The 26571-nt window shown below is 35.8% G+C and overlaps 1 protein-coding gene and 1 long non-coding RNA gene across 3 annotated transcripts in view; one reads left to right on the top strand and one right to left on the bottom strand.

Moving 5' to 3' along the window:
• The window catches only part of LOC135687963 (lisH domain-containing protein ARMC9), a 48806-nt gene that overhangs the window by 10372 nt on the left and 11863 nt on the right, over positions 1-26571 (top strand). For both annotated transcript variants that reach the window (XM_065204601.2, XM_065204600.2), the window contains exons 14-26: positions 97-220; positions 946-1085; positions 2553-2629; positions 3838-3912; positions 4788-4878; positions 6608-6672; positions 7454-7555; positions 8639-8680; positions 8981-9071; positions 10317-10363; positions 10948-10993; positions 15592-15623; positions 16475-16515. In XM_065204601.2, the coding sequence (XP_065060673.2) occupies positions 97-220; positions 946-1085; positions 2553-2629; positions 3838-3912; positions 4788-4878; positions 6608-6672; positions 7454-7555; positions 8639-8680; positions 8981-9071; positions 10317-10363; positions 10948-10993; positions 15592-15623; positions 16475-16515 (973 nt within the window). The remainder of the gene's footprint in view (positions 1-96; positions 221-945; positions 1086-2552; positions 2630-3837; positions 3913-4787; positions 4879-6607; positions 6673-7453; positions 7556-8638; positions 8681-8980; positions 9072-10316; positions 10364-10947; positions 10994-15591; positions 15624-16474; positions 16516-26571) is intronic.
• On the bottom strand, positions 21595-25771 carry LOC135687966 (uncharacterized). Its single transcript, XR_016144958.1, has 2 exons — positions 23176-25771; positions 21595-22318 (listed from the first exon to the last, which is right to left on the bottom strand). It is a non-coding gene; the product is annotated as an uncharacterized LOC135687966 (long non-coding RNA).

Here is a 26571-nt window from a genome sequence, read left to right as displayed (position 1 = left end):
TGAAAGCTGTTATTCATATGCTTTGTTATATCTTTAATATTCTAGCTTACGTCTTTTTGGCAGCAGATAATCCTTTCACAATGAGATTGTTTTTAGGACGAGTGTATATAGGACAGTCAGAGGTGATGATGAAACAGCTTTTGTCGTGCTTAAAGCGTGAATCAGAGAGAACAAAAACAGGAGAAAACATTCTTGGTGCCATGCAAAAGCTTAGCCTCAGGTCAGTGATATATTATTGAAAAAGAGGCACAGTGGATTCATGGTGTTTTGAGTTATTAACCAACTGCTGGATTTCTATCGTAACAATGACTGAATTGTTCTCCCACCCAAACTATCCCTATCTTTCACGCCAGCATCTTATATTTATCACAAAATTTCCTTCTAATACTAGATTATGTTGAGTCGTTCAGAGTGTGGCATGTATAGCGCTTTGACTATTTCTGGTTAACTTGATTATTTTGTGAATCTCTATAATAGGAAATCCTTTAGTAAAGATGTAGCATTTCGCAACGTTACTTGTTGAATAAAACACAACTATATATCTAGCTTTCATTGTAAATGCTTGAAAAATGTTTGCTATATATTTCGAAATTATATAGAGGTAGGCTATAATTAGAGGTAGATTATATGTGTGTATGGCTATAATTTTTATTTGATCCTATTCGTCTTTTCTTTTTGTCGAAATTTATATGAAATCTCCATTCTATGTCTTGTGTTAACTGCTAAAATTTCCACTCCTTGATTGTTAAAACTTATCCAGCCTGGAGTCGCCTACCCCTACGTTTTATTTTGGGATTTTAATGCCATTTCACAATCAGCTCTCTGCAATTAATCATTGCAATAGAAATAGAATTACTACAATAGCATTAGGTCTTCGCATGTTGTTTGAAAGGGCTAGATTTTTAGTTTTTGAAATTTTCTTTGAATCAATTATATTTCTTCAAGGCGTCAAGTGCAGAGTACAATGATTGACTATGGACTAGTTGCATGGCTAATAAAAACATTGGAAGAACCAGAGCTTTTGAATGACTATTCCCTCGAATATTCTGTAGCATTATTGATGAATCTCTGTCTAAGATCGGCAGGTATGACTCTTGTTTTATTTGTTTTCATAATTGCAGACTTTCAGATGTCAAAATGCTCAATACCCTAACGTCGTCTTCAGTGTACAAATACCCGGGGGTTTAAACGCTTTTAGTCCTGTTTTAGAGCAGGGTTTTAAAACGAATATATTTAATTCAGGGTTACCAGATTGGCCTTCTGCAGACCACATTTTCAATTTTGGCCTTTGTAATAATTAAATTGTCTGAAAATATTTTTTAGCCTACTACTTAAATCTTGCCTTTCTTGGCCTTTTCAGCAGAAATTTTAAATTTAAAGAGCAATAGCAACATTAATGGAGTAATCAGTAGTGTGCTACATAATGTAACCCAAATATTATCAACTATAGGTCATACAAAATAGATTCTTACTATCAGGAAAGGGTTTATTAAAAGAAGAAGTTTCTTTTTTTAAGTAAAAAGATTATTTAAAAGATGCATGCGTAGAAATTCAAACAGCACATGCCCAATTTAATTTTGGGAAATATTTTTTGTTTTGGCCTTTCTATGAGCATTTTGGCTTGAGTTGCCTAACCATCTGGCCTTCTTTTGTAAATTCCACCTAGCAACTCTGGTTAAGTTCGAATGAAGGAATACTTTTTCTCGTTTTCTTTGTCTGGATAAAAATGCATTGATGAACGTTTAAAGAACATTAACTGGTCAAAACAACCATGATTCCCTAAAAAGTATGTCTGCTTTGAAACGATAGTTAAATGACTCAACTTCGCTAGGGGCTGGGCAGCAATCGCGTTATGCCGGCGTCTATTCTTTGTTTATATATTAAGTGGGCGGATGTCATAATGTCATTTATGGTCGAAAACCAGGAAATTATGCACACATCATAAAATCAGGCAAATGCCATCGTTGCCAACCAACATTCAGGCCTCTGTACAGGCGTAGATGCAGATGTTGTGTGCATTAAACAATATATTGTCACTGTTTCCAGCAAATGTTACAATTCATTTTGCTCTGGTGAAGCCCCGTATGCTGGGGCGAAATATTAGCCTTTACTGATTCACGTGTATTTATTGTTGTTTATTCTCGGCGTATTGCGGTGTTTCATATTTGCTACATTTTTATCGACTTTTCGCCGCAAGAACTCCTTGGAGCCCGTCGAGCAGCCTGCTACAGTGACCTTTTCTCCATTCACACAAATGCCTGATAACATGTAGACAGTGTTTTGCTAACGATTGCGATGGGCGTGAGACTCAGAGGCGCAAATTGAAGTCTAGTAAATACATTACGATTATAATATACTTTAAGAGACAGGCAGGTTAAGTACTTACTGTACTTTCTAGATATAATTTAGATGTCTAGCTTTACTTAACTTCTTTTTGCTTGTCATATATCTCTTAAATCGATTTATATAGCCATTAGATATAGTTATGTAAAGATATTCACTCATTTTTCTTTCTGTTGACATAAAGCAATCACGTACGATCTTTCCTTTAGGCAAAAAGCAATGTTTAGATGACTGCGAGGCTGTATTGCAACTTCTTGCAGATTTATTGGATCACGAAAACAAAGAGGTACCAAGAATAATTTGGGATCTATATACATTGTTGGCATCAAGAATACTATTAATTTCTATATCAATAATCATGTTACAAATGATTCCAATGGTCTGCCGCTATGTTTGATAGAGTGTCTTCCAGTGCACAAAAATCACAACATAATGCATGCCTGAGCTGCTGCTGCTACTTCAAAATTTTTCTCCTTCATTTTTTCTTTACTCTTCTTTTTGTCTCGCTATTCTTTTTTTCTTTCCCTCTTTATTCTTCTTCTCATTCATTTCTTTGCTTGCTTGATTCTTTTTCTTTTTTCTCTTCAATTCCTCTTCGTCTTTCTTATTTATTACCTTCAAATTCTTCATCTTTCTCTTCTTTTCTATCATAATTTTGGTTGCCTACGTCATGTTCTTCATCTTCTTCTTCTATTACTTCTTTTCTTTCTTCCTCTTCTTCTTCTAAACTCTGTATCTTCATTATTCTCTTTCGTCTTTCCTTTTGTTCTTCTTCTTTCTTTTTTTTCTCATTCTTCTTCATCTTTCTTTTTAATGTTTTTCTTCTAAATTCTTTTCCTTTATCATTTTCTTTTTCTTCTTATTTTTCTTTTTCAATCTTCCTTTTCTTTTTCAATCTTCTTATTCTTTCTTCTTATTCATTCTTCTCCTTGATTATTATTTTCATTTCTTCTTCATCGTACCTCTCTTCGGTTCTTTTCCATTCTTTAATTTCTTCTTCTCTATTTTCCTTGAAGCTTCTCCTTCATTCTTTTTATTCACACTTCCTTTTTTATCCTTATCGTTAACTTCTCCTTTGTCAGATGTCTTCTCCTTTATCTTAATCCTTCTCTCCTTTCTTTTCTTTATGCTCCTTAAACAAAACCCTAAAACTTTGTACCCATATTAAAGGCTCTTTTATTTTGATTTTTCCATCTTTTTCTTCAGTAGAAATACTTTTACATCCCATTTCCTGTTTCCAAAAGTATCTTCCAGTAAATTGAAAAAGTAGAAAGCACATCATGTGATGCCAGGAAAGCATTCGTTCTTTATGTTAATTCATGTAAAGACAGTATACATTATATTGTTTGTTGAAAGCAGGTACTTAATCGATGCAATAACCTGCAAAGATAAATTACATTTAGAACCATACTTTATCATTTGCTAATTCTGAGTAATTTATCTCTGGTTTATGTTCTTTATACCAATGTAAAAAGAAATGTTTTTCCTCAATAGATACAACCATACGTGAATGGGACACTTTACAGCATATTGGCCTTACCTACCATCAGGCAGCGAGCAGTTTCAATGGTAAAATTTTGTTTTGCCAGTTTTAAAATTAGATATTAGATTTATCAGATAGGCCACTTTTCTGTTTTTGTTGTTGAGAACAGCAATTAAATACAAGTCCATGCATTTTGAAAAACTACGACTAGAGTTAAACTTCCCGATCAGCCACTGTTTCTTAACTTAAATTATGGCAACTGAAAAGAGCATTTTGTTTTATGTTTGTGTTTCAGATTCAATATTTATTTGTATTAAAGGGTTGGCGCCACTAGGTTGTGGAGGGAAGGGGGGCAAAATTTGTTAAGCTCACGCCCTTTTTATAGTTGGAAAAAGGCCTTTTAACGGCTGGAAATGCCCGATTTGGAAATGAAAATGCCTAATATTTCTTCATCATACTTGGACAAAATGTGCAATCGATCTAGCCGAGAACTGGGGGACATATCCCGTCCAGTCGCCCCTGTGACGCTGCACTTGAAGCACTTCATGACTTTGAAAATAGCACGGAATACCGAACCTGTCTTACCAATTATAGCTTTCATTAGAAATGTTTCTGGAGGTGGTGAAGCCTCCTTTCACTTGCGTTCCCATGACTCATCCCGTGATCAAATCACGTGATTCAATCCCATGATTCGATTCCCTGATCCAATCCCGCGATTAAATGTTATGATCCAATTACAGGATGCAATTTTAGACCTGAGTCCATGATCCAGTCACAGTGACGTCACAATGTTTTGAAAAAATGGTGCAACTTTGATTGGCACATAATTCCTTACTCGTAGAGTAGCTCTTAAGCGATTATTTGAGAACCTCTTATCTATCTTCAGATTTGTCAAATGATTTTACAAGTCATTAATTTTTTTTGCTTTTACCACTCTCAAAACGTTTTTGTCTAACTTTAGGGCTTAGAAGAAATCCTTAGATGTTATGTGCAAGATGATGACCCTGACATGAATCGTCAAATAAAATTCATCATCAAACAAATGAATACAGGTTGGTTCTTATATCTCAGAGTAGGTGATAGGAGAACATGATCTGGGAAAAGGTACAGAGAGAAAATGTGAAGTAAAAAGTTTCTTGAGGTCATAGGAAGAAGTTTAAAATCTGCCAAAGCTCCATTTCCTGTCGAATTAATTCAGTTACTTACTTTTCAAAATAGTTTTTTAATGTCAGTTTATATAATGTTGTTTTTTGACCTACGTGGAAGAAATATTAGCAGGTAAATGTGTTAGTAAACCGTTGATTGATCACAGACTCCAAAAGATTGTTCATCTTTTTTTGGATCTATGACCCAGAACGTTTGTAAACCTTTCTTAAAAATAAAAGAAAGGCGTGGTAATTGTGGCAGCTTAGATAATCATATATAGAGATTTGTTGCAGCCATGGCTTGAATCTCTTAAAAAGACTTTTAAAAAGTAGCATGCTATTGAGATTGAAGGTCCGTGATTCTTTTTTCCACGGTAAATCGAGGGTCATAAAAAAATGTATTGGGATACCATAGGTTTCAGTTCCAGGCAGCTGAAAGCCAGTTTTTGACTTTGTTTTTCATGGGCCTAGCTGCTATTAGACATTCTCCACTGATACTCCCCTTGCTCTTTGTGCAATTGGCCCTCTATTAGGTAACCTGCTCGAATTTTATGCTATAATAGCAGAGTTTTTTTTGGAATTGACATGCCCATCCATGTAATCCGAGAAATGACAATAATTTTACTTATCCACAGTAAATTTTTAAAGTATTACAGTTCTCATTCATAGTTAATATGCCGCCTGCTTTGTTTAACATTTCGACTAACGACTAACCAAAATATTAACCACCAATAGTCTGTTTTATTGAAAGCGACTATTGACGTAATAATGAATAGAAAATGCTGTGAAAGGCAGCTGTTATGTAAAGAAGATTTGAGGTCGATTATATCTCTACGGTTACGATCCGCAAAATTTTAAGCTGCAAAGATTTTTCCACAATTTCCTTTACATAGAGATAAGAATTCATGGCAGTTTACAAACTTTGTAAAGAACTTTGCAATCCTTTTTGTATATAAACACACAATTTCACCTTCTGTTGTGATATAACAAAATATTATATACAGAAAAAGGTTAACTTACAACAGTCATATGTCCTTTACGTTTCAACTTCGAAGCAAATTCTTTTTAGCTTCTTGTGTTTTGGTCCAACTCTTAAATATCAAGCATGATCTCATAGTTTTCGTCTTTTCATTTAAAAGTAGAGCTTTGAGAGGGGTTTCAGGATGCTTTCATTGCGCTAAAAACTGGCGTTTGGCAGCGAAGTAGCGGATACAGACGGGCTCCTAGGGATTCTTCGGTTTGGGGCGCAACGATTTGAAGCATTTGTAACACAATACAGACAAAACAAAAAATGCTTGTCAACAGACTCAATTTAAATGGGATATCATGCAGGCTTGGGGTTCGTTGAAATTGCTTATCACTTCCAGAATTCCAGCTTCATAGTAAAGTAACATAGAAAACATTTTTACCGGGGGCCCCTAAAGGTTGGGGCCCTTCTGGTTTGGGGCCCTTAAAGGTTGGCGGACCTTAGTTTTCTAACTAGAAGCAACTTTTGCCCGTTCCGCCACTGGTAATGGGTAATACTGCCATCATTTAAGCTTGGGTTTTTTATACTTTGGATGCCAATGCACAAAATTGCCTGCCCGTAGCCTTATGATGAAATAACATTGTAACGGAAACTGGTTTCAATTTGCAGTTGACAAATCTGCGACAGATGATCCACAATCTGACAATGAAGACGAAGACGAAGATGATGATGAGGTAATCTTCACCAGTTAATAATAATGGAAACTTTTCATTTTGAATTCCTGTTAAAAATACAATTACAAATCTCACTATTACAAGGTAATTTGTAACTGGCTAGCCTGTGTTTACAAAATAAAAACTATTACATCGTAGTAACGAGAAAAGAAAAAAAAATGGTAAAAGGGGAGTAGCTCTGGATTAGTCCAAGTTTTGTTTCTACAGCAGAATATATAGTATGTGGTGCGAATGGAGATGCTTGTAAGTTTGGAGATGAGATAGCGTTTCTGTTGATGATCAATGGACAAAGAGTCACAATAATAATAATAATAATAATAATAATATCATATTTATACAGGTTAACTTTGGTCAGCAACAACGTGCTGTTATCAATAAAGGACCTGCCCAAAATATACATGGATTACCAAAAATAAAAATTATATAAAAAGTTCTGAGAAATTTTTTATCAATGTATATTTTTTGCTGATTGTAGGTTATAAAAATATTTGTCCAGAATTAAAATGTTTCATTCAATGATTTATTTAATCAATAAAACTTAAAAAATTGCAAGAATGAAAAATGATTTTTAGAGCACTGCAAGAAATTGTGTATTGCCAATGCCTTGCGTTAGATTGAGAGTAAAATCGATTGCCGGCTCATTTCAAAGAATTTTGAGATTATTGATGGGCCATTATTGTTTACAAGCCATTACACGCACTCTTCTTAAATATTAATTTCTAACAGAAGGTTTGAAAATGATGTTGATTCTGTTTTTCGAATTTCATTTAATGAAATTTAGGAAGGTGATGTTTTGGATGCTGAACTCGATGAGGAAGAAGTGCAAATCGCAAAACTTGGAGAATTATTTGGAGAGCAACTGCTCTCCGCACAGTACCTTGGGGTAAGGAGCTCAAATATTTGCAAAATAAAACAGTCCTCATTGAGTCTGCATGCTTTGGATCACTAATTTCTGATTTTTGTAACTTTTTGATTGAGGTTGTACTGATGAATCGCTAGCACTGGCTTATTTCGGCTGCGCTTACACGAGAAATTTGGAACGGTTCCAGATGGGACGTTTTTCTAGGCGATCCCGTTTTAGTACGGCTAGCAGTTCCATTTGGAACGGCTCCGACGAGTCCCGTGTAAATGGAAGTCCTAACCGTGCTCATTTTAGGACGGTACAAAATGAAACCGGTCAAATGAAACCGGTCAAATGAAACCGGTCTTCAGTCCTTTGTTTCGAAACAATACCGTCTTAAACCAATCAGTGTTGCAGGATCAAAGCACATGCGCATTGATAGCAGTATTCGTACAGCTGTTCTGTCTGCGACCATACAACTCTTGAACTTCCCTCCAGAGCTTCGAGTGATATTGGGCATGTGCCATAACCCTGAAACGGGGGCTAGTGCATGTCTGGAAGACGGGCATGATTCATCTCCCGAACAACTTTTCTCATAGGACAAAGCCTGCGTTCGCATCTGATACTCTGTGCTTGTCCTAATGAAATAGCCTCTCGTTTATTTTTTAGCCTTTTAAAATCTGCTCTCAATTCCTTTAAGAGATATTAAAATAAAATCAATTTTCCTCCTAGTATCTTTCCTTCTTTCGTTTTTCATTACCCTTCCTCCAAATTCACTGTGAACTAAGAAATCATTTTCCTTCGAAGATATGTTGAAGAAAACTTGTTTGATTTTATTCTAATTTTGATATGTACAGCTCTATAGAAATATAAAGTATTGGAGACATCGATCTGTTTTACAGTGCTCTGTACCCAATACTGCAAACAACTCCATTCTCGCATTTAGCGTTAACTTCGGAGTTGTTATGTGAAACGGTCTTGCTATACATACCAAAGCATAGTTCATTACCTCTGCCCAAGCATAATTCTTAGAATTACTTACATATAATGCAATAAATAGATTCTTTATTTTATGCTGTTTTTCAGGCTTCAATACAATTTTTATTGTCCCTTTTTTCTTTCAAGGTACTGTCTTCAATTTCTGTCTCAACAAACTTTGATTCAAAGGTATAGTACTGTGCTGTTCTTCTGTTATCTGTGTATCATTAATTGCAGCACAAAAGTATATTTCATATAAATTACTGCATCTTAGGCCTTAGTGTGAGCTCCTTAAGCTATTCGTATTAAATTGAACTATTCACTTTTATCAAATATTAATTAATCTTATTGTAATAGTTGATAAATATTGTCCTGATTTACAAGTGCTATTGCAATGTAAAATTGTACATCCCCACGTTGTAATGAAAATACGACAAACACCAAGAGCTTTTTATTATCGAATCTTATGTAATGTAATTTTCACTCCAGGCGCTTGGAGATGTTTCTCCCTTCACTCAAGAGAAACCCCTCACTCGCCCAGTCACACCAAGGGGGCACTCGAAGCTTACAGCAATAGAAGGTAGTGAAATGTTTTTCAATTTTGCACATTATACTAGAACCCCTTACCCCGTTCTGTCCTTGTAATGTAGTTTAGTAGTTTGTACGTACTGTTTTAGGTAATTTGTTGTGTAAGTTTTTATACCGAATATATATATATATAAAAAAACCCCTTACCCTTCCTTGCTCTAATTCATAACTAAGTTGCATATTTCAAACCTGCTACTGATTGAAAGGGTTTATGGCAATGATTCCGTTTTCTCTGATTCACAAATTCATTTTCGCCTGCAAAGCCTCAAAGGGATAACGAAACAATGTTTTTCCTGATGTAAATGCTTATTCATTCCACCAATATAGCTTATAGACGCCGACTTAAGAATTTGATGGGCGTAAGAAGCTTTTCACTACAAGAGACAAAAATATTAGAATGTTTTATCTCATTAGCAAGCATCAATTTCAACACAAGTATTTGTAAAACAGGGTTTTTAGCTTTTTCAGTAACCATATCTTGTTATTGAAGTGAATTTATAAGGAGACAGCTAAATTATTTTCATAAACGAGCACGAGATGAATTGGAAAAACCGCTAACCCGCCTTTTTCGACCGAAACTATGGCCGCTAAATATAATGCTGGCTTTTCATATAAGATTTAAAAATTCCTTTAAAATTTGATACTTTGGCACAGACTTTAGCGTTGCTGTAATTTTACTGAGAACTCTATAGGGTCATGAAAACAAAACATAAATGTATGAAAGTTTTGTAATATCAATGACGTTTTTGTATACGTTTCACTGCAGCGCTTTCCTTTAGGTTGGCTTTAATATTGAAATTGGTATTGCTAAATTGGAGTAAAATTTAATGTGTTGATTTGACATCAAAACTGATAGAGAATAAATAACTAGGAAGTGATTCTAAAGGGAAGCTTTACTGAAGTATTCAATTTGACCGGATTACTGACATAAACTTTCTTGCAGTACTATGATTGTTTTCGATGCGAATCTGCAGTAAAATTGGTTTGGCTAATCAATTTCGAATGCTTCTGTTATCTGTAGCGTAGCCAGTGCGGTGTTATTGGGGGGGGGGGAGGGGGCAAAGGCAGGTTGAGCGAGGGAAAATGGTGTGTCCACACCCTTTGAAAACCAAGAAAACGCCGAAATGTTTTGCCATTGGGCGGGCGTCCCGCTCGCTACGCCACTGACTGACATATCGTAGCTATTTTGTAAATTTAAAATGGTCGTATGGTTAACTTTGCTTGTTTCTTCTCCAAGAACTAAGCTCCAGGAGTTCCGTGAGAGCTGACTTGAATTCCCGAAGTGTAAGTCTTCCTTAACAAGTTTTGTTTTACAATCATAATGATTACATCAATCATTGTTTTTCATCTACCCTCTACATCAATTCAACAATAATGGCCTGTTTCAACCAGGCATTCTTCTAGAACATCAATGCATCCAGAGTGGTTTCTGTTCTTATCGTGGCTAGCTTCAAATAATCGTTGTAGGCTCTAACCAAGGTCATACCCCCCTTAGAGTTCTTTTAAATATATTGATTATTTATATCCATAAAAGAACTTAGTCTTCGATGGTGATATTCAATTTTTTTATTTTGCCAGTGTCTCAGACGTTCTGTGTAGTTAGGTTTATCAGTATGGTGTCGCCCTGTCCGGCAGTTCCACCGCAAGTAGGAAACCTCAAAAAAATTTCAAGCATTAACTTAATTACACAGACTTATTTTAGGTATAACCTTGTGTGAAATCCTTATCTTCAAAGAAGTGGAATCACTTAGCAGCCTGTGGGGTCTTAACAGAATGTCGTTTTGTATTTGATAGGGGGCCAACCCGATTTTGGGTTGATTTTATTATTGTTTTTATCTTCTTCACTATTTTGCTTGTTCCATTTTCAGGGTCGCCCCAAGACGCAATCATCTGGAAGTGCAGCACGGCGAAACGGTAATTAAATTCTAAATTCAAAACGAAAGAATGCTGGTAGAAATTTCGTGGTAGAAAACCATTTTTAATAAACTAGACAATTTGATTCCTTAAAGAGGAAACGTATTATAAACGTTATTCGTTGATGCTGAACGGAATATGACCCGTTGCCTATCCCAAACTAGGTTTAGAAATTTGTTTGTAATGCATGGGCAAAGTTTGTTCAACTCGTACACGCATTTGCCACGTTTGGTCATCTTATACACGCATTTACCTTGTTTGGTCTTCCCATGCATGCATTTGCCTTGTTTGGTCATCTCATGCACGCATTTGCCTTATTTGGTCATCTCATACACGCATTTGCCTTGTTTGGTCAACTCATACACGCATTTGCCTTGTTTGGTCATCTCATGCACGCATTTACCTTGTTTGGTCATCTCATACGCGCATTTACCTTGTTTGGTCATCTCATACACGCATTTGCCTTGTTTGGTCATTTCATACACGCATTTGCCTTGTTTGGTCAACTCATACACGCATTTGCCTTGTTTGGTCAACTCATACACGCATTTGCCTTGTTTGGTCATCTCATGCACGCATCTGCCTTGTTTGGTCATCTCATACACGCATTTGCCTTGTTTGATCATCTCATACGCGCATTTACCTTGTTTGGTCATCTCATACACGCATTTGCCTTGTTTGGTCATCTCATACACGCATTTGCATTGTTTGGTCATCTCATACATGCATTTGCCTTATTTGGTCATCTCATACACGCATTTACCTTGTTTGGTCATCTCATACACGCATTTGCCTTGTTTGGTCATCTCATACACGCATTTGCCTTGTTTGGTCATCTCATACATGCATTTGCCTTATTTGGTCATCACATACACGCATTTACCTTGTTTGGTCATCTCATGCACGCATCTGCCTTGTTTGGTCATCTCATACACGCATTTGCCTTGTTTGATCATCTCATACGCGCATTTACCTTGTTTGGTCATCTCATACACGCATTCGCCTTGTTTGGTCATCTCATGCACGCATTTGCCTTATTTGGTCATCTCATACACGCATTTGCCTTGTTTGGTCAACTCATACACGCATTTACCTTTTTTGGTCATCTCATACATGCATTTGCCTTATTTGGTCATCTCATACACGTATTTACCTTGTTTGGTCATATCATACACGCATTTGCCTTGTTTGGTCATCTCATACACGCATTTGCCTTGTTTGGTCATCTCATACATGCATTTGCCTTATTTGGTCATCACATACACGCATTTACCTTGTTTGGTCATCTCATGCACGCATCTGCCTTGTTTGGTCATCTCATACACGCATTTGCCTTGTTTGATCATCTCATACGTGCATTTACCTTGTTTGGTCATCTCATACATGCATTCGCCTTGTTTGGTCATCTCATGCACGCATTTGCCTTTTTTGGTCATCTCATACACGCATTTGCCTTGTTTGGTCAACTCTTACACGCATTTACCTTTTTTGGTCATCTCATACACGCATTTGCCTTGTTTGGTCATCACATACACGCATTTACCTTTTCGTCTATTTGGCACCCATTTCCTTTTTGATTAGCATAAGCAATGAAAAGAAAAAGATATTACCATTACTTAGGTGTTTCATTTTATGCTACGTGTTTTTGTTTATAAATTGCAGCTCTATAGCATTTAAAATTTACGAGATATCCCCGAATACTGAATTCAACAAAATAATTGAGAAACTGAGTACTAATTATGAGTAAATTTGTACCGCAAGGTTAAGGAATGACTTGATGTTTGTACGAATGACACAAATACCATGTGAGCCTAAAGAGTGAAAATGCTGCATTTTTCAAATTTGTTGCTGTACACTGTTTAAGACAATTCAAATTACATCTAGGGGCCCAGTAAACCACTATTGTCAGGTGCCAAATTTGACAGCCAATAAATTTTCGTGCCACTAAGGTAACTGTAAGACACTAAGTCCGTGCTAGGAAGCATGAAAAAGAAACATCACTTTACTTCTCAAATATCAAATGAATGCAGGGCTGGGACGGAATGATCTTTTAATAGAAACCAAAGTTTCTCTGATTTTTATATGAAACAAAGGCCAATGTTGAGTAATTCAGTTTCTTGATGATTTGAAAATTTCAAAGCTAAATGTTTCTTGCGAGTCTTTAATTGTATAATTTTGGGTCCTACATTTAATTTTTCATTTATATAGCTTTTCCCATACATATAACCTTGCTGGAGAGATTTTCTAAGCTGTAAAGACTGGCAATACTCTTCAATGTTTCTATTTCTTTTCAAATGCTTGTGACATTTTTGTCAAGAGATTTGCGTCCATTCTAATGCTTCACTTAGTTAAGGGAAGTATATTCTTTTCAGTCCCACATCTTTCCTCGATTTTTAAATTTTTATGCCACCTAGCTTATCATATTGCTGGATTTTCGTGGAATTTTGGACTTCTGAGTTATTTCTTTTGTTTCTCGTTGTTTTTTGCTTCGAGTACTGAAGATTCTTTACTTTCCCTTTTCGTCCAATATTTTTTTTGGCGAAGTTTCTTATGAAGAAAATAAATGTATGAAATTCGATGACAACGCTACCTAGCTTCCAGTTACCTCCAGTATATTCAGTTGCATGTATAAATGCGTCTGGCGCAAAGGAAAGGATATGGAGCCAAAATGTTTTTTTATATCAGTTTTTCATATTAATGTATTTCTAGAGCTTGGCAGACTCTGTTCAAGACCTTTACTTTGATCTTTTAAATCCTCTTCCTAATGCTCACAGATTTAAATAAGCACTTCTCCACATTCCTTTTACATAATTTGACAGCTATGTGTAATGCTATATCTTCATAACTCCAGTTTATATTTGATAGCTCTGCACCTCTCACTATGAAACCAAGCTTATTTCTAGAAACTCTGATCCGGTTGACCAAGAATTTCATCTCCTTTGGTTTTTATCCATCCTCAAATCATAAGATATCCTGGCAGCTGTGATTTGATCTTTAATTTTTGGAGTTTCTTAAGGAGGCTTTTGAAAAATTCATTACTCGCTGTTCTGTCCTTTGAATGCATGGGCTTTTGGTAAGCTAATTCATGCTTCTCGACTGTTTCTGCTTTGAAATTTAAAACCACTTTTGATGCTTTACTTATACAAAACTCGAGCTACCAACTGCACAGGTGTTTGATAAATTATTCTTAGAAAAAGAAGATAATTAGCTTAACTCATCCTAAGAAATTAATAATATTTGAATAATTCTTGGAGTTGTGCAAAATTTCTCAAACAAAAATGTCTTGGAGTTCTGAACATCCTAAAAAATTGATGATATTTGAATAATTCTTGGAGTTGTGCAAAATGTCTTAAACAATAAGGTCTTGGAGTTCTGGAAAATTTTGGACGACAAGAGAAAGCTTAGACATTTTGTGTACATGTTTCTATTTTGTTCCAAAAAAGTGAAAGCCAGCTCCCATATAACGTAAACTTATGAGACGTTATTCACGGTCTGATGTAAAAGGTATCTGTTAACGAGAGGTTGTGTGCAAGGAGTTTATCATGGTAAAGAAATTGGTTGTTAAGGTATCCGGTAGAAATTATCCGGTATTAAGTTCAGTAGTGTGTCACATAAAAGAAAAAACGTATTCAGTTTCAGGTCTGACTTTTTTCATATAAAATGATATAAACTTTGAATCAGGATAAAGTTTCTTATTAGAAAAACCATGTTCTATCGATTAACTGCTCAGACAAGACCTCTATGATTGTGATACAAATTATATCACCTTAGTTTAACAATCAGCACTGTGTATACACTATCTTATACAAGTGTTTGGCTTCAAAATGGGGTATTATTTTGAAAATCAGGGTCTATGTTTCTTAAATGTTTATTTCTCATATACGGGACACTACTGTATCCGGTATTAGAAGGTTCACATCGAACAACGCTTCTTTGAATAATACGCCGGTTGATGCCCAGAATATCACCGTAAGTTTATACCTGGATGCAGATTGAAGTTAACCAGTAGGAAAGAGGATTCGCCAGATTGTCTTTATAGTGCTTGGGTTTTTCTGGAACTGCCAAGAAGTCGACAGTTCCCGTCAGACTGGGAAGGGTTAAAGTATGATTTTCAGTCTCTAGCAATATTGCTAGTGTATTGTAACTGGAAAAAAGTCTATGTAACATAGGCCAGCAAACGAATTATTTCAAAGCTATTCGTACTTGCTGCAGCGCTCATTGCTATAAAACAATTTTTATACCAAATATGTCTGGTTTTCGTGTTTGGAAAGCCATTGGGAAGTTTTTGTGCCAAAATGCGGTAAAATATTTAGAAACACTATGATTTTACATCGTTTCATATAAAATAGTAGGTGTAACCTCAATCGCTTCCATTTTGATGTTAGTTTTGTTGAAGGCTGTTGGTTTGATCACTTTATGGTTGAACTTTTTTGTTTTGTGCTAAGCAATCCTCTTTTAGTTATTTTCTCGTGCCTTTTATGCATTGGTAAAATATCACAAGAGAACATTTATTTTACATGCTGATTTAAAGACATGTTTTTTTAATTCTTTAATTCTTCATAATTCTTTATCATCAACTTGTATTTTCTTTTTTACAGAAAGAACACCAGTTCCAGAGCCAAGTCAAGAGGTACGTATGCCATAAATTCATGACAGCAATTTGCCCCCAGTGACACAATCTAATTCTGTAAAAAGCCTAGTAATTATTCTTAAAGAGAATGCGTATTAATTTCATAGTTTCGACTCGCTTAATATTCTCTTTCCAACTTAAGACCTCTTAAGATAAAGAGTTGTAAACTATGTGTCAATATGTAGATGTAATGTTTATAATCCTTCCAAGTGGAATGAAACTTTTAGACATGATACACTATTATCCCAGTAACTTGGACCTCCAAAAAGCGATTAAAGTTTTTCGAGCTAACGAAATTTCGATCTGTCGTGGACTCGAAGGTGTTCTGGTAGTCTGCGCGCAGACTCAACTGGTTTTCCCAGAGATGAATTTAGATGAATGGAAAATGTAGGGCACGCACACCTCAACTTCAATCGTTCTGTGTACGCACATACGTATTTTGAGATCGCTTTAAGCAGGCAGACATTTCGCTCGCGTTGATAGTAGGCTGTGATCCTTCCATCAAGTAGCCAACTAGATCAGGAGATTCACATTGCGAGCGTGTGCGAACAAAAAGTCTGAAGTGAAGAGCGGCCTTTAGAGAAGGTTCCAGGGGAATGTAAAAAACCTCATCAGGGGGCTCGAGCTTTCTGTAACTATGTACTGTAAAGGCTATTTTGTATCACGGTAAACAGAATTCAATACATCTTGAAACTTAATTCATTTCAATATAAAGCAGTTGGTTACTATTTTCTTTAGAGATTTTGTTGAATATTTTATGCTGTGCAGGGATGCTCCTGAATCAAGCTGTGTTTACCCAGTGAGGTATTCGAAATGCAAAATGTATTTAATCGTACTAAACTTTGTCTTAGATGCCACCTCCACGAAGTAGGCCTACATCAAGACCAACCAAGTAGGTGTAACGTCTTTGTTTGCTTATGCTTAACATCTCCCATGACAGGAGACATATTTTATTTTTTCGCAAGTTTTCTTTCCAGTGACCGAAGCCACATTCATGTAACGTTCAAGCAACATTCTGATAACTAATGCCTCCCTAATTGTGACTTAACTTTTACGCAGGTATCCGCTTTCTGGGCTTTTCACTATATCATGATATCGCACAACAGAACTCCATTTTTCTTTGGAAAAGCTGTGAGACCTTGTGTTCGTTATTCAGAGCATTTTTCGTAAAATGTTGCTTCGTATCCGAGACGAAGCCAAAACTGTGATATCGATCGCAAAAGAGACCACAAGAAAAGAAGTGCCCTCATTAGTTTATGTATAACCTGTCATATCATTCCGATAAAATCTTTTAAACCTTTTAAATGCACAATAAAGTCATTAGTTTAAGGAGAAGACGAGTTTTCTATCTTAGCCTGAACTCAAAAGCAGCTGCATTTTGAAAAAAGGACCCGATACAGCTTCAAAGCATTTAGCCAAATTAAGCTGCTAATTTGTCAAGTATAGAGCGAGCCCGAAAGAAGATAATCATTATATTAAACCAAAACACCACACTATATTTGTATTCGCAATCATAAAAGGAAGGAGGATGAACTAGATGACGTCACACTTCTAAAACTGCTATAATTTAATAATACGGAAAGGGTGCATGTCAACTATACTGTATTAAAGTATACTTTAATTTGTATACGGTCATTCTCAATTTTATGGAGGCTTTCCAGTTGTAGTGCCGGGTAACGGCCTAAGCATAGTATATATTTCCAGACTTTCGATTCAATCACTTTCGACTTAATGGCTTTCGACTTAATCAATTTCGACTTAATCAATTTAGACTTAATCAATTTCCCAAGCTCAAACAAGAAATTGAGAATCTTTTTAATTCAAAAAAAAAATTTCTTTGCCCATCGTTAGGCTTGTTTTTAATACTTGCAGTATTGCTTTTTCAATTTAAATTTTGTTTCTACTTAGGGTGTTTACGTATATATAAAACAAACTAATGTCCTCAAAATTTCTACTGAAAGAGGTCAAATTTTAGTTGTAGGCCAAAAGCAAATTTTTTTTGGCAATTTTAACACTGGAGAAAGCCAAAGTTGGAAAATTTGGCCTGAAAAGACAAGTCTGGAGAGCCCTAGTTGTATCACAGCCTTTTCATCGTCCTCGCATCTCTGCTTCACTATCCCAGCTACAGCCCCGTAAAACACCATTTATTTACTTTTTATAAACAATGATCTAATTCGTAGACGTCAAAGAGATCTACCTTTACTCCGCTTAAATACATAACGCGCGCGCTTTCTCGTTTCTCTCTATATCTCTGTCTCTTTTTGTTACCAACTAAACTATCGCTATACCCGTGGTACCAGAGCCTATCATTAGAGATTGATATGGTATGAGCCTTTTGATATAAGGAACGGCAGCTTGACAATCTCTTTATGTCAGGGCAAAGCCTTTTTGAAAATGCCATTTATATATGGGCAAAGGGTCTGTGCAATGTTTATAATATGTTCTGTATAATCGTTATCTTTCTAGGATCCATCGTTTTTCGAATTGTACCAGCTTGCTGCTCGGTTTTCATGATGTGTTTTTTGCCGTTTGGATTTCTAGACCCAACATATTTATAATCTCATTCAAAACAGCACATACTGCTTACTCAGAGTCGAGGGTCTTTTGGCATTTCAATGTCAATAGGTGTGCAGTTGGAGGAGTATCTTTGTTCTCTATCATGGCTGTTTCCTTTGTGTTCTTAAATTGCATCTAAAATTATCCCAATCGTGGTTTCAGTCGACACTATTTTTAGCAGGCATAACACTCTGTTAAATCCTTTGTATCAAAACAGGATTTCTTGTAATCATACCAGCCTGGCTTTTAGATATTCAAACGGCAAATTTCCTTGAAGATTAGCAGCATCTGTAACTGCTTTTCCCAAATATCTTGCTCTCAGGAGCACTGGCACAGCAGGCAGTGTTGGTAGTTAACGGCTTGTAAAAGTTGCTGGTTGTGAAAACCCATCACTGCCTTAACCTTAAGCATACATAAAAGTGGTCACTACTAATCTAATTAAGAGTTGCGTCTCTTTTTCCTTTAAATGATTCTTTATCACCTATTTCATTTTGCATGTAACTCCATTTGATACTGGAAGGTCTTCCAAAAGCACTGCCTTTTATTTGATATTATGACAATGATATTAATATTTAATTCGAGCAGCAACGGTTTAATAACAAAAGGCATTACGATTGAGACATGTATTCAATATGTCTCTAGCAGCCCCAATTGGCCTGATCAGAGGAAACTCTCTTGCACCTCCTACAGTAGCCTTATGCATTTCAGGGCAAATAGGGCACCCAGATTTTTTTTGTATCCATGTTTCAAGACTCCGCTCAGGTTCTCCATATTTCGAAGCTTTTGAATTTCATTAACTAAAGCTTCTTTTACTCAAGCTCCTCAAAGATAGGAAGAATAATTTCAAATTTTATATTTCGCTATTGAGTTTGGCATGCTCTACAGCGCTGGCAGGGAATTTCTTCCAGTCCATAAATAGGAGCCACACTAGATGCCTCCGTTACGTCACTGCTGACTTGGGAACTTACAAAGCTGCGTTAAAGACATCAAATAAAGTCTCCAGATTTCAGTTGCTACACCGAAATTAATTTACGTTATTTGATTAGCACGAGGGTGGGGACTTTCAGTAGCATGGATACTTCAATGCAAATCACCAATGCAAAGCACAATATTTGCGTTTCATCAAAGTGCAAGTCTACAATTGCCTAACCGTATTTAGAAATTTTCTATCTGATACCTACAAGGCAACGCTTAATGTCAACATCGACCGCCAAAGCGATCATGCTGTTTGGATTCTGATAAGAATATTTGCTGTCGAAAAATCGTCCCTCGACTTGTACCCATGCCTATTGAACGGCCCTTCAAGTACGCTCCTTCATGTACGCTCCTTCATGTACGCTCAATTTAAATGGAAAAACTGCCATCCGCAGTTACCTTTGTGCTAGATGAGGAAATTTTTTGAATAAATTTTGATTTTCCCGTTCTTTTGCTACAAATCAAAACTAACAGCCCTTCTTTCTATATTTTTGAAAATGCATTTTTTAATTTCGTGAAACACGCGAACGAGGAAAAAAGTGATAGGGGACAGACCCGTCTTTGGATATTTCCTTTTTGTCAACTGTTTTATTTCCTAACGAGAAAGAACCAACCTATAGGTACATATTGTACAAAACTTTTATGTAAGAGAATGGTCAATAGTTTAATTGGTCTCTGTACTAGCGAAATGTATTTTTCAGCCCTTATTCTGATCTTTTCCTACTCTGAGGAATGTCCGCCGCAAAGCTTTAGGGTGAAAATTTTTTCCTTTTTTCAAAGCCGTTTACATCTTGTACCATCAATAATTTATTCCTTAACTTTCTTCTTTGCCATCTTATCAACTTTTTACCATTTTTTCTTCAATTTTTAAATTCATACTTTCTGCTAAATTTTTGCTAACCAGGGCGATCTTCTTTAATGTTAGGATTAACATATTAAAATTCTCTGATCGTTTTTTACAGTAGCTTAATATTCTTTCATAATCAACAATATTTCGTGTTTTCTAAAGATAAACTCTTAAATGTGATCAATTTTAAAAAACTTCAGAAAGTTAGGGGAAGGATTCTTGAATATCAAAGCAATGAATGTCAAAGATTTCTATAAATTCGGATATCTTTGTCTGTAAGAAAATAATTTTATAAAAGACTTTGAAAATTGAAAAATTTTGAAACATACTGATAAACAAGCTATAAAGGTTTAATTTTAAGCCTAAGAACTCTTTATCCTAATGGTTTTAATAAACATTTTAATTTCCTTCGATGATTTTTTTTTATATCTATTTCCTTCTCTTTTCTTACTTTCCTCCCATTCCCTTATTCAGTTTTTTTCGGTTACGTTGCATCTCACATTCTTTTTTATATATCGAATCTCGCCTTCTTTTTGCTCGGCTAGTTTCTTTTCTAGACACTTGATAACGAGTACATGTTAGAAACGTTGTGTTTTTAACAATCAAACTATTATATTTTCATTTTGGTACTAAATTTATTTGCTAACTATATTATCGTTATTCTGGATGAAGTACCACACGCAACGTACATAATAAACAAGCCATTTTTAAATTCTAAACTACAAGAAGATTATTTGAATATAATTTTAATAGAGGCGTTTGTTGGCAAAATATTGCTGCTGTCTTGCTCATCTTTTCGAAACATGCAAATGATTTTAATTTAATTTCGTTACATTTTTGACCGGAAGTTCCCAAAGGGGTGTTTTTTACTTCTAATGGGCGTGTCCTTGTAAACATCATTCTGGCTTGGGTCCCACAGCTCTCATCTTCCCTCCACATCTTTCCTCTCATCTCATCTTAATATGAAGTAGAGAACAGCGATGATTTCTGGGATATTTATAACCTTCTGAATTCCATTTTAGCCCCCACGCCCCCTTTGCAATTTCCTCAGATGGTCACAGAGTCTTTTAATGCTCCATTGACACTCATCCAACAAAAGCTTCCTAAGAAAACATAATTCTCTGCTAAGGCATTTATTCAGAATCATAAGCGGCAATCTGGAAGTGGAGCCATGTTAAGATGTTATTAGCTCGAAAGATTATCATTTCAAACGTTCTAGCCTTTTGATGTTTGTTTTCGATTTTACCAGGTCTTATTCAAATACTACTGAATTGAATGACATCATCCTCATTCCCTGTTTAGCATCTGTTATCAGCTATCCAATTCTATTATATAGTTTCTTTGATATCAAGGTTAATTCTGGGTTATTTTAATAGGCAAGGAAATTAGACAGGCTCTTGTTTTATAGAAAGTGACCTTTGTTAACCAAATTTTGCAATAACTACTACTTGTATGAAATTGAATCGCTCATTCGAAGTCTTACTCGAAGTCCATCTAAAAGGACATGAAACTATTTTCAAGTCATCGATAAGCGCCCAATTGAAGAATTTTGGTAAAAGTAACAAACAAAGTAACAAAAACTGAGCCAAAATGTACACGTTATGGTAAGGAATTGCAAAGCGACTTTCAGTAATATGTAGAGTAGCTGAAATTAAAATCGAAATCTTTACACTCTATCTAGATTGGAAAATTTTGCCTGAAATTGCAAATCTAGGAATCCTGGTTGTACCACAACCTCAACACGATTACGCAATCCGCCCAAAACCACCAATAAAAATCTAATGTGGTTTAAAAACTGGCCTTGCCTGTCAACTAAATATCTGTAGGCGTTTTTCTTACTGAAATATACAACAGAGATTGTAATCATTCAGCATTTAGTCATGTATTGCATATAGGGCACTACTTTTTTATTCCTTCTTTATCCCGCCAGAACACTATGATGTAATAACTGAGCTTTCTACTGGTCAGAAAAGATAACCCAGGGCAAGTTATTTAGCATTTCCATGATTATTTTTAAACCATTGGAAGCATTTCCGGTTATTCTTTCTCAATCCTATTTTCATATCCCGCACTTGAGTTTTTGCTTTGCTACCCCTAAATGAGATTCATCTCCAGTTAGATAAAATTCATCACCCTTGTCACATTGCTTTTTAAACGATCAGCGTATCAGGCTTTTGCTTCATTCAATTAAATTAAGCATTGACAGAGTGACTTGTTGTTGAGTTCCAACTCTTTTTGGCAACCATTGCATCTATCCGTTTCAAGTTTCGTTCTTTTGTTGGACACGAATTTCATTTGGAAGTCATCCCTCTAAGAGCTATAAAAATACAACGCTCTTTATCTGACCTAGCATAAGCATAAATACCAAAAATCTTCAAGCATTCATATGATATGCCCACAGTAACTGTATTACAAAAACTAGCATGATCCTAACCGAGAGGTTTTCACTTCTATGTTGATGATCTCGTAGCAATAATTTTGCAAACATTGTTTCCCATATTGACACAATTAGATACCTCTGTTGAGAAAATCAGATCGCTCACTTGCAGTAATTTTTAGATAGATTTCATTTGATGAAACACTGAATAACAATCTTGTTAATTTCCCATTTTGGGAGGGTAAAAAGATTTTGACGTTACCCTCTTTGTGCCGAATCTCTACATTTCTCTTGAAATTCCTTCCATTCTTTTGAGTCTTTCATGATCTGCCTTGTGATCTTTTCAGCTGTCGTTATACACACTAGCAATATTACACACGTTCAAGGATTCTACCCTTTAATCCTTTAATGAATATTTTAATCCAGTCAAACTGGCTCCCATTCTTTAAAACATCAAGACAATACACAAGAAACAGGCAATTTGAATGTTTATTCATAATTTGAAATAAAAAGATTCATGATATTAAATCTGAAAGTAGATTTTTCAGTCAAGCCATATTCAATTTATTGGCTGTGAGCCTTTGATGGGTAAAGGAGAAATCCCCGAGAAATCCAGTTGGAAACCTCTAATAACTTTCGCAAACCGTGAAATTTCCTAATAGAGAAAGGTGCTTTCTCTTTTCATTTGTAATTATAAATTAATTGTTGTTTTGCCAAGAACACTGTGTTAAAGCGTATCCAGATATTTATGAAATCATTGAAATTGAAAGCTTTTTGAAATCTTGGAAGAACCTTACCATATCTAGTGGTTGCATCACCCTGGAAAAGTGGTCATATTTGAATCATAGCCAACGCTGAAGCCCAGGGTGGATTTGCCGTAAATCTTTCCTTTAAACCAACATCATTCTTTCCCCTCTGCGGGCAATGTGGATAGCAATGTTTCTTGTAATTTTGTATATTAGACTGGAAGCCTCAAATAGGCTGTACAAATACTCCCCCGTGTTGTTGGAGTGGAAATCGACAGTTAACCCTACTAGTAGCTTTTATGACGGGGGATGGCTGATTTGATTGTGTCACACGATTCATAATCTTGTTAATCAAAGAAAATGTTTTTCGCCGCACAATACAATTTGCATAATACGCCTAAGAACGTGAAGTGTATTTCAATGTACAAGGAACAATCATGAGCATTGAAGCGCAAAAACATCGCGGAAATCATCTAGCGTGTCATGCTTGAAAATCGAGCAATTTCTATATGTGGCCCGTATCATATGGTCAAATGCATGTAAGAGGACCTATTACTTCAAGCAATGGATGCGACCGGAGACATCGAAATAACAGAATACGATGCAATACGCAAGGAACTATTCGAAGATTTGTTTTGCAGCAGCGAATCGTAAGTTATCTGCTAAAATTCTTTTACAAGAGCCAGGTGCCACCGGGGCTGACGCATTGAGAAACTTTTTAAAAGTTTTAGGGAAAGTCGTGCTTATCCGGAAAATGGTGGTAAAAATTTCAAAGGTTGTGATCTACAACGACGTCTTTACATATCATTAAGAATTCCCGCTTTTAAGGGACTCGCCACCATAAACTCAAACGAGATCTCGGCAAATTTCAGAATTACGTAATATATTTGATTTAATTTTTTGTGTGTGATGGTCTGCTTGAACAGCAGAAAGTTGCGGCTTTGAAAAACCAGTAATTCAATAATAACGTTTGTTAGCTGACCAAATGGCCAGACTGGAGTTTACAATTTGTCTAGCAATATCTGTACCGAATTGTTGATATTTGAATTCAATTCATTAAAGTCCGGTGTTTGCATCTTTTTCGAACCTCCGGAAACACTTTTTAGTTCTGGCTAAACTCTTCTTAATATGTCTTCAGTCATTACCATGAAAAGCATTAATATTAAAAGGGTCGTTTTGCAATTTTTTTGAGTTTAACTTATTGGCAAGTCATGACTCTTTGTCGATGTGGATCCTGCACGGCGTGGTTTTATTGAATGCTCTCTCGTGAACTCATTTCTCTTTTGTTAAAATGAATAGTTCTGACTGGGAAGTAATGGCATCATATCATCCTTTATTTTCCAGTTGAACGGAGAGACAGTTGATTCAGTGTGATATCCAGTGTGAATCATGTGTTGCGGAATTATTTATCCGTGTTTGCCTGTTCAGTTTATTCATCCGACAATTGCTTACACATACAGTCCTTTACAACCCTCTCCCTAAAACCCCCACGGGGGACCCGAAAATGCACCTTTTCTCTAGAACAGAAGTTTGCTCTTCCACCCGGCAAAACTCTGGACCTTCGTACGTTTTCATGGGCAAATTCCCTACAATGTATCTTTTTCTTATAATTTTTCTTACAATAAAGCCACGCATCTCACAATTGATCTTACAATCACCCCAGCAATAAGGGGATGAAAATCGGTATTTAGAACAAAATTTGTGTTATTAGGGTAATTTTCGAAACGAGGCCATGGGTAAAACAAAGTAAAACTAAAAAAGTATTATCTTTTCCACACGGAAACGTATTCTTTTTGTCCTTTCTATAAGCAGCTTTTTTTAGCCCTTATCTCAAAGATAACCTCTGATGTCTGGTACATATTTTCGCTATTTCTGGTTGATCTTTTATGTCTATTGTGTTAAATATTTGCTCGTTTATCATATTTCGGTCTGATATCTTACCAATTCAAAAGTAATTATTAAAATCCCAAATGGAAAATTATTTGTTTTTCAGGCTGTTTTCTTAGTTTTGCTCAGTTGCCCCCGCCAAACCTTCAAACGAGTGCCGTAAAGTTTATCTTGTCGTGGGCAACAGCGTCAAAATGAGTGTGATTAGGAGGGGCAAAAGGTTCGGGGCCCGTGCTCCGAAGGGGCCGATAATAATCTTACACCATGTTACTATTAGATTGCTACAAGATCTATTTACAACCCAGAAAACATGTGTGGGGTCGATGCCTGTACGTTTATCATAGAGAAATACGATGCCCTGTCCTTGATTCATGAATAACATGTTTTTGCAAAGTCTTCTTAAGAATATTTTTAGACACTTGTACCTAAAGAGGGCGTTTCCCTAAAATGTTTCCCTAGTTGTTCGAGAGACTGAAAGGCCTGGTCACAGAAAGTTATTTTAAGAGGGCCCAGTTTTGTGAATCACACTTGAACCCGAGCTGGCTTTTCACGGCCCTGGTTCCGAGTACTGCTAACTTGGTAAAAGACAGAAGTATTTAAGTTCTTGATAATGAACATTGCTTAGACAAACAGAGCATTGAAAAAAATGCCATTTTGTCATCGATTCAATTGGAGACCCTTGCCACTCAGATTTCCTAAGAATATTAAACTCTTGAGATTTGAAACCCTGCATTATCGTTGCAATTATTTTCCAATAACATCTTTTCACGGCCCTGGTTCCGAGTACTGCTACCTTGGTAAAAGACAGAATTATTTAAGTTCTTGATAATGAACATTGCTTAGACAAACACAGCATTGAAAAAATGCCATTTTGTCATCGATTCAATTGGAGACCCTTGCCACTCAGATTTCCTAAGATTATTAAACTCTTGAGATTTTAAACCCTGCATTATCGTTGCAATTATTTTCCAATAACATTTTTAACATAATGTTTATAAACAATTTTAGAAAACGTTTCCTGTATGAAACGTAATATTTAGATACTTGAGTTTTGCTGCCTTTTGTTGCTGCCTGAAGATTTCAAAGCCGAATCTAAAACCCAAAATACTTTTCGATTTAACTGTTCATTTTATTGTAAATTTTATTGTACAACGTTTAGCCAGGCGTTACTGGATGGACTGTTTACTTAAACAAGCCAGACTAACATTTTTTCAATTATGAACGTTTGCCTACATTGGCTTAAATATTAAAAAATGTCATATACTCTTTGCTGTTTCTTCATCGTCTTCTTAATCCAGCTTCACATACTGAAACAATGATGGGAAATATTTCATTTCTTAAACTGACATGATTTGAAATGATTTGATAGCATTGTAACAGTTTTATGGCTAGGGCATTTGTGGCACGTCATAATGGCCCCTTTGGTAGTCAAAGGGTAATTCAATATTGATTACCTTTTAATGTAAAAAGCCATTAACCACCCACTCAGTGACTTAGCACCGAACTTAAAGGCATTTGACATGCATAAGTACAGCGAATCCAAAAATAACTTAGGCCAAA

The sequence above is a fragment of the Rhopilema esculentum genome, chromosome 19, assembly GCF_057945365.1.
Source record: "Rhopilema esculentum isolate cy_ngs chromosome 19, ASM5794536v1, whole genome shotgun sequence".
Lineage (NCBI taxonomy): Eukaryota > Metazoa > Cnidaria > Scyphozoa > Rhizostomeae > Rhizostomatidae > Rhopilema > Rhopilema esculentum.
This window is presented reverse-complemented; position numbering and strand designations above follow the sequence as displayed.